The 15,072-nt window shown below is 34.4% G+C and overlaps 1 protein-coding gene across 1 annotated transcript in view; it reads left to right on the forward strand.

Moving 5' to 3' along the window:
* The window catches only part of LOC128998500 (unconventional myosin-Ib-like), a 90,681-nt gene that overhangs the window by 48,248 nt on the left and 27,361 nt on the right, over positions 1-15,072 (forward strand). Inside the window, exons 11-15 of the mRNA XM_054424660.1 lie at positions 6,998-7,212; positions 8,648-8,881; positions 12,884-13,056; positions 13,810-13,946; positions 14,212-14,401. Coding sequence (XP_054280635.1) covers positions 6,998-7,212; positions 8,648-8,881; positions 12,884-13,056; positions 13,810-13,946; positions 14,212-14,401 — 949 coding nt within the window. The remainder of the gene's footprint in view (positions 1-6,997; positions 7,213-8,647; positions 8,882-12,883; positions 13,057-13,809; positions 13,947-14,211; positions 14,402-15,072) is intronic.

A 15,072-nucleotide genomic window follows, 5' to 3' on the forward strand; every position in this document is an offset into this window, starting at 1 on the left:
GATAATTTTGCCAAAACTTTACAGACATTGATAAAACATTTATTTGAAACTTTTTCTTTTTTCTGTAGTCTATAATAGCAAATGTATGGCAAAATTGTGGGCAGCAAGATTGACTGATCTCTGATCTACAATGTTTTTATCCGTAATTGATAACCAAGCCATTTTATGGTTTTAACCTACAAGCTCACTAGATTTAGGTCAATTTTTCATTGATGATATGTAATGTTTGGAGTTATGTTTGATCTAATATAGATTTACAATGCCTGTCAGGATTTTGAATCATAAAAATGAAGGTTTTACATGTATTGGTAGGATGAAATTGTCAAACACACCAGTCCATGATACTTGTACTTAAACTGCTTGAGGAGCCTCGATGATTAAAATGCACAACACCTACTCAGCACACAACATAAACGTCATAGAAATAGATACTTACGATGCGATAGGCCTGCTGACCCAGATATGTTCCCTTGTTGTGTTTTAAATAAGTAAACTTGAGTCAGCAATTTATGACAAAGGTTTTAGAATCTTGATTTTTATTTATTATTAAATTTCAAACTCCTCTAAGACATTCATTTTACGCCCTTAAAACTGTAATTTTGTACTTATAAAAACATCCACTTCCATTGATACATTTAATGAATTAATGAATGAATGAAAATCCTTTATTTCAACAGGCAAAGTTAGGGCCACATGGCCCTTTCTTACACTTAACCTGTACTTTTATATCGTTATACTTAAAACAAATGTTTTATGATATTACCTTATGTTACTGTAAACATCTGTAACAAACCCTCAGGGAAGCGAGCTGGTCTAATTATAGAGTGCGGGGCTTCAATCTCTAAGGTCCCAAGTTCAAATCCTGCCAGTCACTAATGGCTTTAGTGATAATGCTGCGATCCTCTAGGACTAGCCTGAAGTAAAGTGTAAAATCACTTTGGGCCAGAGCCTAGCATCCTAGGACATTAAGGAGGAATATAAAAAACATGTGCAACATTGTGTTGGATGCACAGTTTATTTTTAACATATGATACAGAGTTGTATGACATCTGCCATCTGTTGGAGACGGAGATGGTCTCCCTACGCAGAGGTCTGACTCAGCGCTCTGTCACTATACTGCCTGCTCACTGCCCCTCCCCCAGCCGGCGATCCCCTTCTCTGGGCCGAGGTATTCCACACCCTCTCCCCCACCCTTGTATAGTGCAATCTCGATGAAACAAATCCTTAACAAACCGATCATTTGTTTGATAAAGTATTTCGTTAGATTGGGGTTAGATGTCCTAAAAATTTGTTACATCAAGGTTCACAGATCATCTTAGTTACGTTTGGAACTTATTATATATTGTGAAATCGTATATTTTATCTATAATAATTTAATTCTCTACACAAAGTAAAGAAAATTAAAAGAAGAAATCCCTACAGCTGTGAATAAACAGTAAAATATTAGTGCACAGAAAGTAAAATAAATACAGTATTATACAAACTGAAATACAAAAGGGGAAATTAAATGTGTCAAACGCACTAATCTGCATTAGGGATGGGCGAGATTGGATTTTTAGTTTGAGACAAGACGAGATGGGATTTATTATTTCTCATAAAATTTCGAGACAAGATCGAGATGGGATTTCCCTTCTCATACATAACGGGAAATGCACGTTCCATATCTTAACCTGATTTTTAAACATTTTTAAATACTTACTGTTTTATCATAGAAATAATAATAATGGACAAAAATATTTAAAATATTTTATTAAAAAACATTAATAAAAACACTATAAAAAAAATAGTAATAAGGTCTAACTTATTAAAATTAACTCTTCGGTATATTGTATATAGTTCAACTTTAAAAAATATCAAATTTATAAGTCTAAAACAACAGTATTTACTAGTAAAGTATCAAGTAAAAATGTTTAAGTCTTGTGTCATTTTTAGTCATTTTAGCCATTTAGTCAATTTTCATTTCATCAATTTTATCAATTTCATCAATTTTAGTCATTTTAGTCTTGTGTCATTTTGGAGTGACTTATTTTGGCTATGTTTACAGTAGTAAAACATGTCTCACACTGCTTACACTAACTCATTTTTTGCTATGTAAAAAAAAAATAAAACAATTGAAGCAATATTTCCATGTAAAGAATTAATAATTAAATTAAAACTCCTTCGCAAAGGAAACACAACATCAACACGCTCCTGTATTGCGGGTATTGCATTGACTTTCTGCAGGCGTTTTATTTTTAATTTTAAATTTTAAAATTAAATAATTTTTTTTTTATCTCGTCTGCAAAAGTCTTGACCACAATAGCATCTCGTCTCGTAGATTGAGATTTAAAATTTCCCGAAAATTGCCCGTAATTTCGAGACATCCCTAATCTGCATCTTTTATTTCGGTGATCTCATTAGTATGGAATGACCGTCCTGTTTGTTAGAGAAAAAGCTGATGGTATCAGTTTGCTTTATCATCAATAGTTTGATGATATCATAGCTCACCGATTCCTTTAGTTTTTGACGTCCATTGCAACTAAAAAATAACATATGCTCACACACCGAGCAATATAGGCTTTCTGCAGAAACTGATGAAATGCTCTACCAACAATGATAGAGTGCAACCAACTAAAAGTTAAAGTCGAGACACAATGTTTTTGTTTGTTACATTCATTAGTGAAGTACATAGTCATAGGAGTTTTGTTATATATAGAGGTTCAAACTACCAGTAATTTGCTAAAATGAAAATAAATTATTTATTTGCCGAGATTATAACAAATATGTTATATTGCGGTTGTGTGTACAGTTTATTTGCTATGAATAATTGAAATTAAATGTAATTCTTATGTAGAGCTCTAGGGGATTTAAAAAACATACTATATCAAGGAATTAGTTGTACCAAGGATTTTTATATTGAGGTTGCACTAAATACTAGAATACTCTTTTACCTCCTGTTTGTTAAAATTCCCTCCATGAACCCCCCCCCCCCCTGTGTAGCTCTGGATAGGTATTATTTGACTCCAGTGTGTTTTAGGTCTCGTCCCCTTGTTTCTTTTTACTCAGTGGTACTGTTGATAGTAATTATAACTTTAGTTGGGTGGAGGATTATTTTCTCTTTGTCCCCCTCTCGCGGTCGAGTCATTCCACAGTTATACCCCAAGACAGCGCCTTGTATACTAGGACAGCATTTTCCCCTCATGATTGTCTAAACACCTCATTCACTCCCCTGTTTGTCTTTGGATAGATTTTGAACTCCAGTGTATTTAGGCAGTTTTTTTCCCTGATCTTAGTCTTTTTACCTGCATTGTGTTTTTAGTACATCTTCTCACATTAGTTTCTTCACTTAACACTGTGTAAGACATTTTCTCTATCCACAATACATCTTCATTCTTATAACTCACTTGTTGTGACAGTAGCAAATTACAAAGTTGAAAGTGTGGTTTAGTAATAATTTTTTTCTATGTAATACAGAGAGGTGCAAAAGGATATACAGTAACCAAATAGTTGATTAAAATACACTTTTTACTTAACAAACAATAAGACTTTAGAGTGGCAAATAGCAACAACAAAAACAGCTGATGGTAGTAAAAGCAAGTTTTACACAGTCATATACAAATTAACGTGCAAAGGTAATTTTTACCTACCAATTACAACTATATATTTACTTGCACATCTCCTATTTTTTTATTAAATACTTTCAAAATATTACCAATTCATTGATTGGGGTTTCTTTATTTTTCACATAAACTCCTTGCCTATTTACTGTTGAACTTAATTCTGTGTTTTATGCTACATGATACTGGTTGTGTTTTATTACTCCAAAAAGTAATTTTTGCCCATAGTTAAATAAATAAACCTCATAGGTAAGTGGACATACTTTAATTGTAATGGATACTGTCTAGATATATTAAATGTAGGCCTGTGCCATATGTCAAGTAATGGACCTCCGGTTCCGCCTCCTCATGTATGATACTACAGAAGGCCCGCGGACGATGAGTGTCACTTCTGGTGCTGCCCAAGGTTCCATACTCGGCCCGGACCTCTGGAACGTTGCCTACGACAGCCTCCTTAGGTCTGAAATGCCTGAAGAAACCGTTTTAGTTGGGTACGCAGATGACATTGCAGCTTTAATAGCTGCTCGTAGTGTTGAGCTGGCCCAGCTAAAATTAAACCGAGTCATGCGAACTATAAACGCATGGATGGCAGATCACGGTCTCTCACTCGCGCTGAACAAAACTGAGATCGTGATTCTGACCAAAAAGCGGATTGACACCATTGTGCCGTTGAGGGTGGGGGACGTCGAAGTCCAGTCCGTTCGTGCCGCCAAGTATCTTGGTGTCATGGTGGACTCTAAGCTTAGCTGGCGGGACCAGATATTCCGAACGGCGGACAAGGCCGCTAAGGTGATCTCTTCTCTTAGCCGGTTAATGGCCAATGTCGGAGGTCCTCGTTCCAGTCGCAGAAGGCTGTTGATGTCTACAGTTCAGTCTGTGCTCCTGTATGGTGCGGAGGTGTGGGCAGACGCGCTCAATAAGGAGGTGTATAGGATGCGGCTTGCCAGAGTGCAGCGTCAGGCAGCACTCAGGGTAGCATCCGCCTACCGAACAGTGTCTGAACCTGTCATCTTGGTGGTCGCTGGAGTAATCCCCGTCAAACTTTTGGCGGCGGAGAGGAAAGCGATTTATCAGCGGCGTGGAGAGGACCATGCAAAAATGGAGGAGCGCAACCGCACCTACCAGCTCTGGCAGGAGAGCTGGGAACAGGAGTCGCGGGGACGCTGGACCAGGAGACTGATTCAGCAAGTCCAACCATGGGTTGACCGACGGTATGGTGAGGTGGACTATTACCTTACCCAGTTTCTGACAGGTCACGGGTTTTTTCGGTCGTACCTGTTCAGGATGGGCAAAGCCGTGTCACCCGATTGCATCTACTGCCCAGGCACTCCCGACGACGCGGAGCACACCTTCTTCCGCTGCCAGCGTTGGGAAGGTTCCCGCCTGGAGGCTGAACAACATGTAGGGCAGTTGTTGGTGGACACGGTCATTCCGATGATGACGGAAGGTGAGGACAATTGGACCTGTATGTTACATTTCGTCCAGGATATTCTCCGCACAAAGAAGCTAGAGCTTGACTGAGATGCGGTCTAGGTCATAAAGAAATTGAATGCCAGAAACGGCGCGAGCCCTGAGGGCTTAGGTCACACGTTGACCTGACCTGAAGTAATGTGACAAACAATCCCAGGTCTGTGTCCAACAGAGTAGAGGGGGTTTTTTAGTGAGTAGTCTGACAAGCTCAGGAGTCTCACACTACAGGCTGGCTACCTGTGTGCGTAAAAGCATTTTTACCTCCTCTCCCTTATAAAAAAAAAAAAAAAATATGTCAAGTAATCAGTTTTACTAATGGTTATTTAATAGTAAAATAATTCAATTAGACACAATTTTCTACAATTATATTTCTTGTCAGAGGAGTTAGTGAGCTTTAACAAGATTTTTATAAATGGTTTACAGGTAAAATCAACAACCTGTATTGTAAAGAGGTTTTGCCAAATGAACAAAATTTCAAAGGCGGAAATAGTGAGATAAATCACATGAGATAACTAGTTTAATTTTTTTGTATATACACAAATTGATATTCAAAAATTCACAATACATCTCAAATGTACAATCACAACAACCAATAAATTACAAACCACAGTTATGTACATTATACATGACACACTAATAATAAAACAGGTGTTTCAATAAACAACGATGCCTTTAAACCCGATTTATTTCTTAGATTTCTTTCCATTACCCGAAAACAATGTGTAATAGTTGTGTGGATAATTGAATCGAGTTATAAATAATTATGTTTAAAAAATGAAATAAAGTCAATATTAAAATAAATATTAAAATTCTCATACCATGTTCATATCCTACATGTTCAACAGCTATCATTCCAATATTGAATGTTGAATGTGCTACTCGTTCTACAATATTGATAATAAATGGCATTATTGGACGGAAAACTTTTCTATACAGTAGCAAACAAACAACTTTCAAATATTTGTAAAACAATAGATTAACAAGTGAGGAAATATTTGTCAAAGTCAAATACAAAACGTCCACTAAGAGATCAGGGTGCCAGAAAAAAAAGAATATTATTGCTAAGTTGATAACATTGTATACTAAAGACACAAATGGAGATATTGCAATAGTCATGAATATAAAGAATGTGGGGCATTTCGTCCTTGCCACATGGACACTTGATTCTAGAATGGCATGTCCTAGGCTTGATTGTTTGTTGATTACATTGATCATTACTGCTTCTAGCACTACTGGTACCTGAAACAAATTAACGTCCAATCAATATAAACATTATAACTCAGGGTTTCTACAGCTACTCGATATCCCAGATCTGAAAAGTCCCCAATATTTCAGTTACGTTCCAGATGTCGCTGTAAAACACACAACCTTTTATTCAGTAATTTATTCCACACAGGAACAGCAAGGCTGGGATACAACTAAAATAGGCAATACAAATTTAAATACACTATATTGTATACTCAATTGATCCATCTAACTTATAGTAAATGTTTTCATTTTTTTTCAAGGACATTTAACAAACTACTAGACCCGAGATATTATTATTTTTTATGCTAGGTTAAGTCTTTTTTTGGGTTTTAAGCAACATAAGTGAGGCTGGATGTGGTTGGAGGTTATGCTTTTACTGTGATTTGTAATGTGTAGAGTCAACGAACCAATGTTTTTGGTCAGCTATGAATTGTTTGTTTGGTTGTAATATTTGTATATTATTTTAAAATTTACTTTGCCATTGGTTAACATCTTACAATTTTCTTTAACATAAGTGTTTCATGATTTACTTATATTTTGCGCATAACAATTTCTGAAAATTGCTTGGTAAGGGCCCCCTCCCAATATTTAGTTTGGCAGCTGCTGTAGACACTTTACAAAGTTATAAACATGGGTTCTCTCTATTCCTATAACACTCCTACATCATTCTATGGTTGTTGCAGAGTTGTACGAGGTTTGTGACCTGCTAGAGACGGAACCGTCTTGTCTACAGACTGCTGTGACGTCACGTAACCTGCAGGTCACAGAGACGTGTGACCCTCCTCTAGTCACAGAACTGTCAGCTACTGAAGCCACACATGCCAGAGATTCCTTGTGTAAGGCCCTCTACAGTAGACTCTTCACTTGGCTTGTCAACCGAATAAACGAAGCTCTTAAGGTGAGTTAAATAAAAGTCATTGTCATTATAACTCATATAATGTATTGTTATGTTAGTGTTGTGATAATTTATCTTTAGTGTTTGTATTGTGTGGGAGTGATGGTCGAAATTAGGAATTTTAAATCTCTAAATTGAAACCAAAACTAAAAGTAATCAAATTTTTAATCTTAAATCTCGAAACCTAAATGTGAAAATACGTAACTTGCCTGGTTGAAGTTAAAATAACCCTGCCACAGCAAACCTGCAGACTAAGGGAATTTCCATTTGCCTCATTGGATTTTCACTCAAATATTTTCTTAAACACATCAGATAAGTATTTCCTGTATACGACATTAGGTTTGACGAGTACTTAGGTTTGCTGCTACACAGAAGGGAAAAAGTTTTTTTTTATCATGTTAATAGTACCTATGGTAGGAAATAAATAGATTTGTCAAATTTGATCCAAATATGATTGATTTATAAACAAGCTCTGCAATTTGAAATATATTCTGATTTCAGAGATTTAAAATATAAAACTTTTCAATTCAGGATAAAAACCCAACATTTAGTTACAACGCCAATGTTTATAATGAAAGAATAAAAAATAAAATATAAATACTCTTACTTAGATTTGCTGTTAATCAGTCTTACCTTAAAATGAAACCACAGCCTATAATCCTGCTACTGATTTCAATAAAATTAAATTTGTGCTTTCCTAGTTAGTAATGCTCTTAAAGCTAGGAGTTTAATTTTTTAAAATCCCCCCTCAAAGATATTAATACAATTCTTGTTGTTATTTATACATATATGTTTTACAAGTGTTTAATAGGTCTGTAGTATAAGTAGTTGAACACTCCTCACTCAAGATCACACACACACTGTACATTGGACACTGAATGAATCTGAAACTGTGCCAGTCAGCTGATCAAATTCTGCTTGCTTGTTTGTTTACAAACATCAAACATACATATTGTGATTTGATTTGACTAGTCCCTATTTCTGGCTTTCTTATTTGCTTATTTCATTTGTACCCTGAAATAACAACTCGAGTTTGGCTTATACAAAATTTCAATTTTATGAATGTGTATCGGTTTTTTTTTTTTTTTTTTTTTTAACACCAGTGTTATTTTGGAAGTTTTTTGTTGTTTTAGGTTCATTTACCTAAGTAAGTACTATAGCAAAGATGTGTGATTTGATTTTTAGGACAGAAATTACAAAACAAAATTACATAGTGATCTGAGTAGCCGAGTGGTAATAGTGCTGGGCTTAAAATCTTAAGGACGCTGGTTCTATTCCAAGCAAGATTGTGGACTCAAATGCCATTTGTATTGATCTATCAATCAATTATGCTAACAAAAATTCAGTGTTAGTTTCCTTAAAGAATATATAAACAATGTCGCTGGTGTGGATAAACATAAAATAACGAAATGAAAACAGGTTTGCTTTTGGGTTTTAGGTGAGAAGGTATGGCAAGAGGAGAGTACTAGGCATTCTAGATGTATACGGGTTTGAAATGCTAGAGAAGAATGGGTTTGAACAGTTTGTTATCAACTTCTGCAACGAGAAGCTTCATCAGGTCATCATTGAAGCCACTCTGAAACAGGAGCAGGAAGAGTACCTTAGGGAGGATATTACCTGGACACCGGTAGATTTCTTCAACAACTCCAATGTCTGTCACATCATAGAAAAGGTAACTCTTTTATATAAAAACAGCAAAGCTTTTCGCCACACAACACTGTTTTAATGGACTTTCCGCACATTAAATTAGTCTGGGAAACAGCTGTTTGCCGCCTGCTTAATGGGATATGATTGTGTATTACTGTACGGTGATGAATTTTACCAGGTACTAGCTGATTATAATTAGCATATTTTTGGTCAATGAACATTTCAGGTATTTCATAAACATAACCAGGGTGATTATCGGCATGGAAAAATGTACTAGTTAAAACAAATTAACTTTATTTTTGCAAATAAACGTCTGTATAATTGTGTTAAGATTCTTAACCCAAAAAAGCAAAGTTTATTCTGTAAATAAAAGGGTGCACTTTTTTACATTAACGTTATTGATCAAATAATATCCAAACCATTCTCCATAATCATTAAAATCTATCCTACTAAACTTAATTATAAAGATAAAATCACAAAAGTTTGATAATAAGTAGTCTAACATTGACAAGTGAGTGGTTAGAAATGAAAGAATAACATCTTAGAGAAGTTATGAATAGGCCTTCCGGTAGTGATTGTTAAGTCCTTATATCAAGTCTGTTGGAGCATTACAGATTTTGACAATTTATTTATTGTTAGATATGTTTAAGGAAAGGAAGTAAAGGTGAAAAATATTGTATGACACTTGTCTAAAATATGTTTACCGTACTCTTATGGTAAACGCCTATTTCCGGACTAGAAACGTAATACAGTAGACTCCCTCTTATCCGGACCCCTTTTAACCGGACATTGGTTTGACCGGACTACACGCGGTAGAAGTGACATCTCTTTATCCAGATAATTTTTATCAGCACAATCGGTTTAACCGGACTAGATTGGTAGGAAGTGGGCGGTACTGAAACAACATTTTTTCCAATTTAATTTAATTTATTGTTATGGTCAGTTAACCCAGGATTCGGTTTAACAGGTGGAGTTAAAAGGGGTTTACTATAATTATTACTTTCTGCTATTAATCTAATACATAATTTGGAGGATCTTTTTTAGTTACTTATATTTTTTCCTACGTTTGTCTACAACATTGACCCTCTTTTAATCCATGGAGTAGTTCAAATTTTCAATGTTTCCTCTTCCTGTGACTTGAGTTTTCAGTCAAATGCAGGTTTACAACTGGGATGAACTGAATGCATATCAAAAAGAACCCTTAGACCTTGAAAGTCCTCGCAAAGGGTAAATTTTTAGGGAGATGTATACTAGCTTTTTTAGAACAATAAACATATTCTTAAGTTTTTTAACACAAGTTTTGAGGTTACTATCTGGTTTGGGATCTTTCCAAGACGTAGCTTAGTAGTTGATACAATGTATACCCTTGTTTTTATTTATTATGTTCTACTGTTTAATAAAGAATGACGATGCATTCCTCAAAGTTAATCTTATGTTTTAAAACTGAGCTCCTCATTGAGAGTGATGTGAGTTATATCCACTACTGCCATATATGCAACTGATAATGTTGGGGACAAAGTGAGAAAAATATACATTATTATTTGGTAAAAAGGGAGAGTTATGTAAAAACATTGTAGGCCTACCAGGCCATGAGTATTATTCATAAATGTTACCAAAATAGCCTAGACGGTTTTTAATGAAATCACTTGTTTTGAAGGTATTTAAGATATAAAATTTATTTTATAATTATGGCCATCAAGTACTGGCCATTAGTACAAATTACAAACTTGCTAAAGTATCGACTAAGTAACTAAAGAATCGCTAAAGTAGTTCAAATTTCAAATGTTATGGATTAATTTATGAACATCTTAAACAAACAAACAGGTAGGAAACCAGTTAGGCTATTTTGGTTTGTTCTGATTGCGGTAATGTTATATGGTGTTTTTTATTGCCTCAACCTAAGGAAAGGAACAAATACACAAAATCGTTCCAGGGAATTTGTATACATCTTCATCTTGTACAGAAAACAATTTAACAGTAAAAAATCCTATTTCATTTTAAAAACCAAGTAACTTGATTACTAACTAAAAATTAAAATAACTCACCACAACATAAGTCCAACTTGAGCGTAATTTTTTACTGGTAATCCAGATGAAATTATTGTAAACTCACATGTCAATAGACTTCCCTCCCTATGCATCTTCTTGTCTTGGTTATTTGACTCCAAAGATAAAAACCTTGTTGTGATTCACTAACAGTTTTGTTAAGTAACACTCCACCCCCATTATAATTTGGTTTTGTTAATGCAATAATGCAAAATTGTTTTAGCAGTAAAAGTGTTTAAGATCCATTGGAAAACAAAGTGAAAACTCTTTGAGCTATTTCAACCTGTCATATAGATCACAGTAAGATGGTTGCTACATCAAAACATCTCTTGTCTAATCTACTGATTCTACTTATCTGCTGATAAGTAGGTTAGAGTTTTTATTTAATGGACATTTAGTCACCATGTTTGGTTTTAATGTTGACACAATTTTCAAATGTAATGAGTAGATTCAGCGTTTTAATAGACAACTTGTGTAATTTAACAAATAGTCACATTTAGCAGCTTGTATTTTTTTACAATTTACCAACTTCAGATTGTTTGTTCCGAAAGACAATGTGATGTTGGGCAGTTATTGAACCAAAGTAGTAAGCTAGAAACTAAAAAATATAAAGATTTCTTTAAACTCAAAACATTCATTGATCATTTTACATAAATTCAAGATTATATCAATAATTAAATAAAAATCGACCTTCCATACTAATTAAAATTTCTACTTGTTAGTCTTAGTATCATGAGGTCTACTATACAAGTGTGCAATCTTGTTTTTTGATGTTGAATATTATTTACTCAGCTGTCAACTACCTAGATTTGTTTGCAGTTTGCAGTCAACTTAAATTTTCAGTTTGAAATATGAAATATGGTTAGTTAAGTGGTTGCTTCAAACTATTAAATCAACCAAAAGTATACAGATCATATGTTTTAATTTTAAATCCAAGAAAGTAACATGGAATTAACTTAGGCTACTTAAAGGTTCCTGAGACAGATAAATATTTTTATTTCTACAAACCATTCTAAAAACTAAAAACAATTAAATAAATTATTGGACTCACAATATTTCATTTAAAATAGCTGCAACTTTACCAGCACAGCTCAATACTCCCAGCAATACAAAATCTTTTCTTTTTTATTGCCTTTCAGATTACTTAAGCCGCCATTTTCCAACATGGTGGCCATCTTTGAAATTTCTTATGGAACACCCTAAGAATATTTCTTCATGTTTTCAAATAGAATATGCAATTTAAAAACTTTTTTATTCCTGAAATTTTTTCTATAAGCCCATTTGTTTAGGAGTTACAGCCTATGAAAAATTACTTTCTGTGTACATTTTACATCATGTAGCTCCCAAACGAGTAGGTTTATAGCGAAAATGTGATGAGTAATTAAGTCTTAAAATTGCATCCACATAAAATACGTAAGAAATGTTAATTCTATTATTTCAAAAATGGCGGACATTTTCCAAAAACTCTTTGCATTTTTGCTCTAAACTTACTCGTTTAGGAGCTACATGATGTAAAATGTACACCGGAAGTAATTTTTTCATAGGCTGTAACTCCTAAACGAGTGGATTTATAGAAAAAATGTCAAGAATAAAAAGTTTTTATAAAATGTTCCAAATATAGGGTGTTCCATAAGAAATTTTAAAGTTGGTCACCATATTGGAAAATGGCTGCTGAATTTCAAAAAACTAAACTAACAATTTTGACTGCCACAAAAAATAATGGGATGTCCCCCATTTAAAGTTTTCTCTAATTCTTACCGTTTCCAATATCCCAATAATGGCCTCCTTGAGTTGATCACCCTGTATATGGTACAATATTTGGCCAGCCGCACTCTGAGCAAACCGGGTATAATCATCCATGGCATAGTGGCAGCTTAGAAGTAGCAGATTTTTCAGGTTTAAAACAAAAACTGGTGAACTATTCATTAGTAGTTATTGATATTAATTCCTGGCCTTATTGAATCTTGTTTGTTGACACCCAGAACAACCATGGAATCCTGTCAATCTTGGATGAAGAGAGTAGTAAAGCAAATGTGTCGGATGAAGTGTTCTTATCACGGGTTCAAGCACTTTGTGGTCACAGCCACACGACGCCAGAGAGAAGAAACCGCCACACGTCAACATCGGATAACAGCCTACCTCCCAATTGTTTCAGGTAGGTCTATGACTTAAATTAAAGAAAAAATGTAATTTCTTGAGTTTAGTATCCAGATTGCATTTGAATTCTAAATAATTGGTATACATACCTGTATTTACACGTTCCATAATCATGCCTCAGCCTCTTGTTTACTGTTTATCATTGAAGATGACAAGTTTATGATGTTTAATGAACTATTGCAGACATTTTTAATGGAGGCTGAATAAAATATAAGTATTACGACATTTCAGGAATGATCCTGACCTCAATTTTCAGATAGGAAGGTACCTTGAATATGCAAAAATTAGTACAAAAATCAAGCAGAGCTGGGAAACAAAAGCTAAAAACATTTTTGGAGTAGGTATTTCAATCTGAATAATATTTGTAGCTCAAGACCAAGGAATGTGACGTTATAAAACTCAACATAATATTTATAATATTATAGGGTGTTGTGTTTTAGATTTTCCATATTTCATTTTTGTTAGCCTGTTTTATTTGACTACTCCAAATTTTTGTTTTCAGCTATAGTGTTTCCCAATGATAACTGGTTTTGTACACAAATCTTTTTTTCTTCTAGGTTCTTTCCCATCAGAAAATGAGTTAAGATAAGTCAGATGAGTCGGGGCCCTGAAACGATGCCCGGGGAAACTATCTAGCTAATCAGTGATAGACTATGTCTGCAACATTGACTGTACTATAAAATTATGATTGTATTTTTCATTGAGATCTGATTCATATAAAGTAAACCCCAATGAATGATAATGCTTCTAGGTTGAGACACTTTGCTGGCACTGTGACTTACAATGTGACAGGCTTCATAGAGAAAAACAATGACTTCCTACCTCGGGACATTTCAATGGCCATGCACCGATGTCAACACCCGCTGCTCAAAACACTCTTTCCTGAAGGTAGGAAATGTCAGTAATTGATAGCTAGCTCTTGTTAACTACAATTCTATACCTACTCGAGAACATTTAATGAATGATAGCCTAGAAGTTGTTTAAAATTGTTATGTATATGAATATATGTTTCAAGTTTAAAAATTAATTTTTAGACACATGTTTTACCAATCATGATTGAAATATTTCAGGCACGAATGGCCCATTTCTAATGGATGAAGCAGACTATCATACTGTTTTAAGTTGTTATAAATGATTTATATATGTCATTCAGGTAACCCGAAGAGGGCTTGTGTTAAGAGACCAGTTACAACCGGGACACAGTTCAAGATAGCCATTCAGGGACTAGTACGCAATCTAACCACAAAGCAACCGCACTATGTTAGGTGCATCAAGCCTAATGAGCTCAAACAACCCCGGATTTTTGAAATGGCCTTAGTTCAACATCAAGTTAGATATTTAGGGTAAGTATCCCCTACCTAAGTAGTTCAAGTACCTTTTAAGTTTCTAACTCCTAAATATTAAATCTTCCATCTAATGGAGGAAAGACCATCTAATTTATAACTTACAGATTTTTTTCTTTTCACCTTTTCGGCTATTAGAGATTGACATAATGGTAGGTAATGATGAAACAGTAGGAGCATCTAATTTTGTATTAAACAGTAAATTTATATTTAAATTTACATTGCAAATTCATTTTTTAACACTTTCCAAAACAACAACAATATGGAAAGTGGCACTTAAAACAGGGACCTAGTTTGTATCCTTTTATAACTACATTCCGCTCACAAGGTTCAGGCGAATTTGGGGAAGAAATCCATCTCCTCCACTTGATCTTCCTTTAAAACCATAGCTCAACAACTGAGATTTGCCACTACATCAGTCAGCTACAACATACATTAATCAAAAAAGTAGTAGGGGAACTTCCACTCTCAAACCGCCTAAATACATATTTTATTTTACTTAACATAAAGTTAAAGATCACCAAAGATTGGAAAATGAAATGTCTTCATTCAAAGTAAACATTCTACTCATCAGAAACAAGTTTTTCTTCTTCCTGCTTTCTGAAAGACAGTTGCACAAGATGTTTTGATTATGCCATTTGGCTGAATAGGATTCAGTTTAATGAGTATAG

The sequence above is a fragment of the Macrosteles quadrilineatus genome, unplaced genomic scaffold, assembly GCF_028750875.1.
Source record: "Macrosteles quadrilineatus isolate MER2022 unplaced genomic scaffold, UCM_ALF_1.0 Scaffold_7__1_contigs__length_78375512, whole genome shotgun sequence".
NCBI lineage: Eukaryota > Metazoa > Arthropoda > Insecta > Hemiptera > Cicadellidae > Macrosteles > Macrosteles quadrilineatus.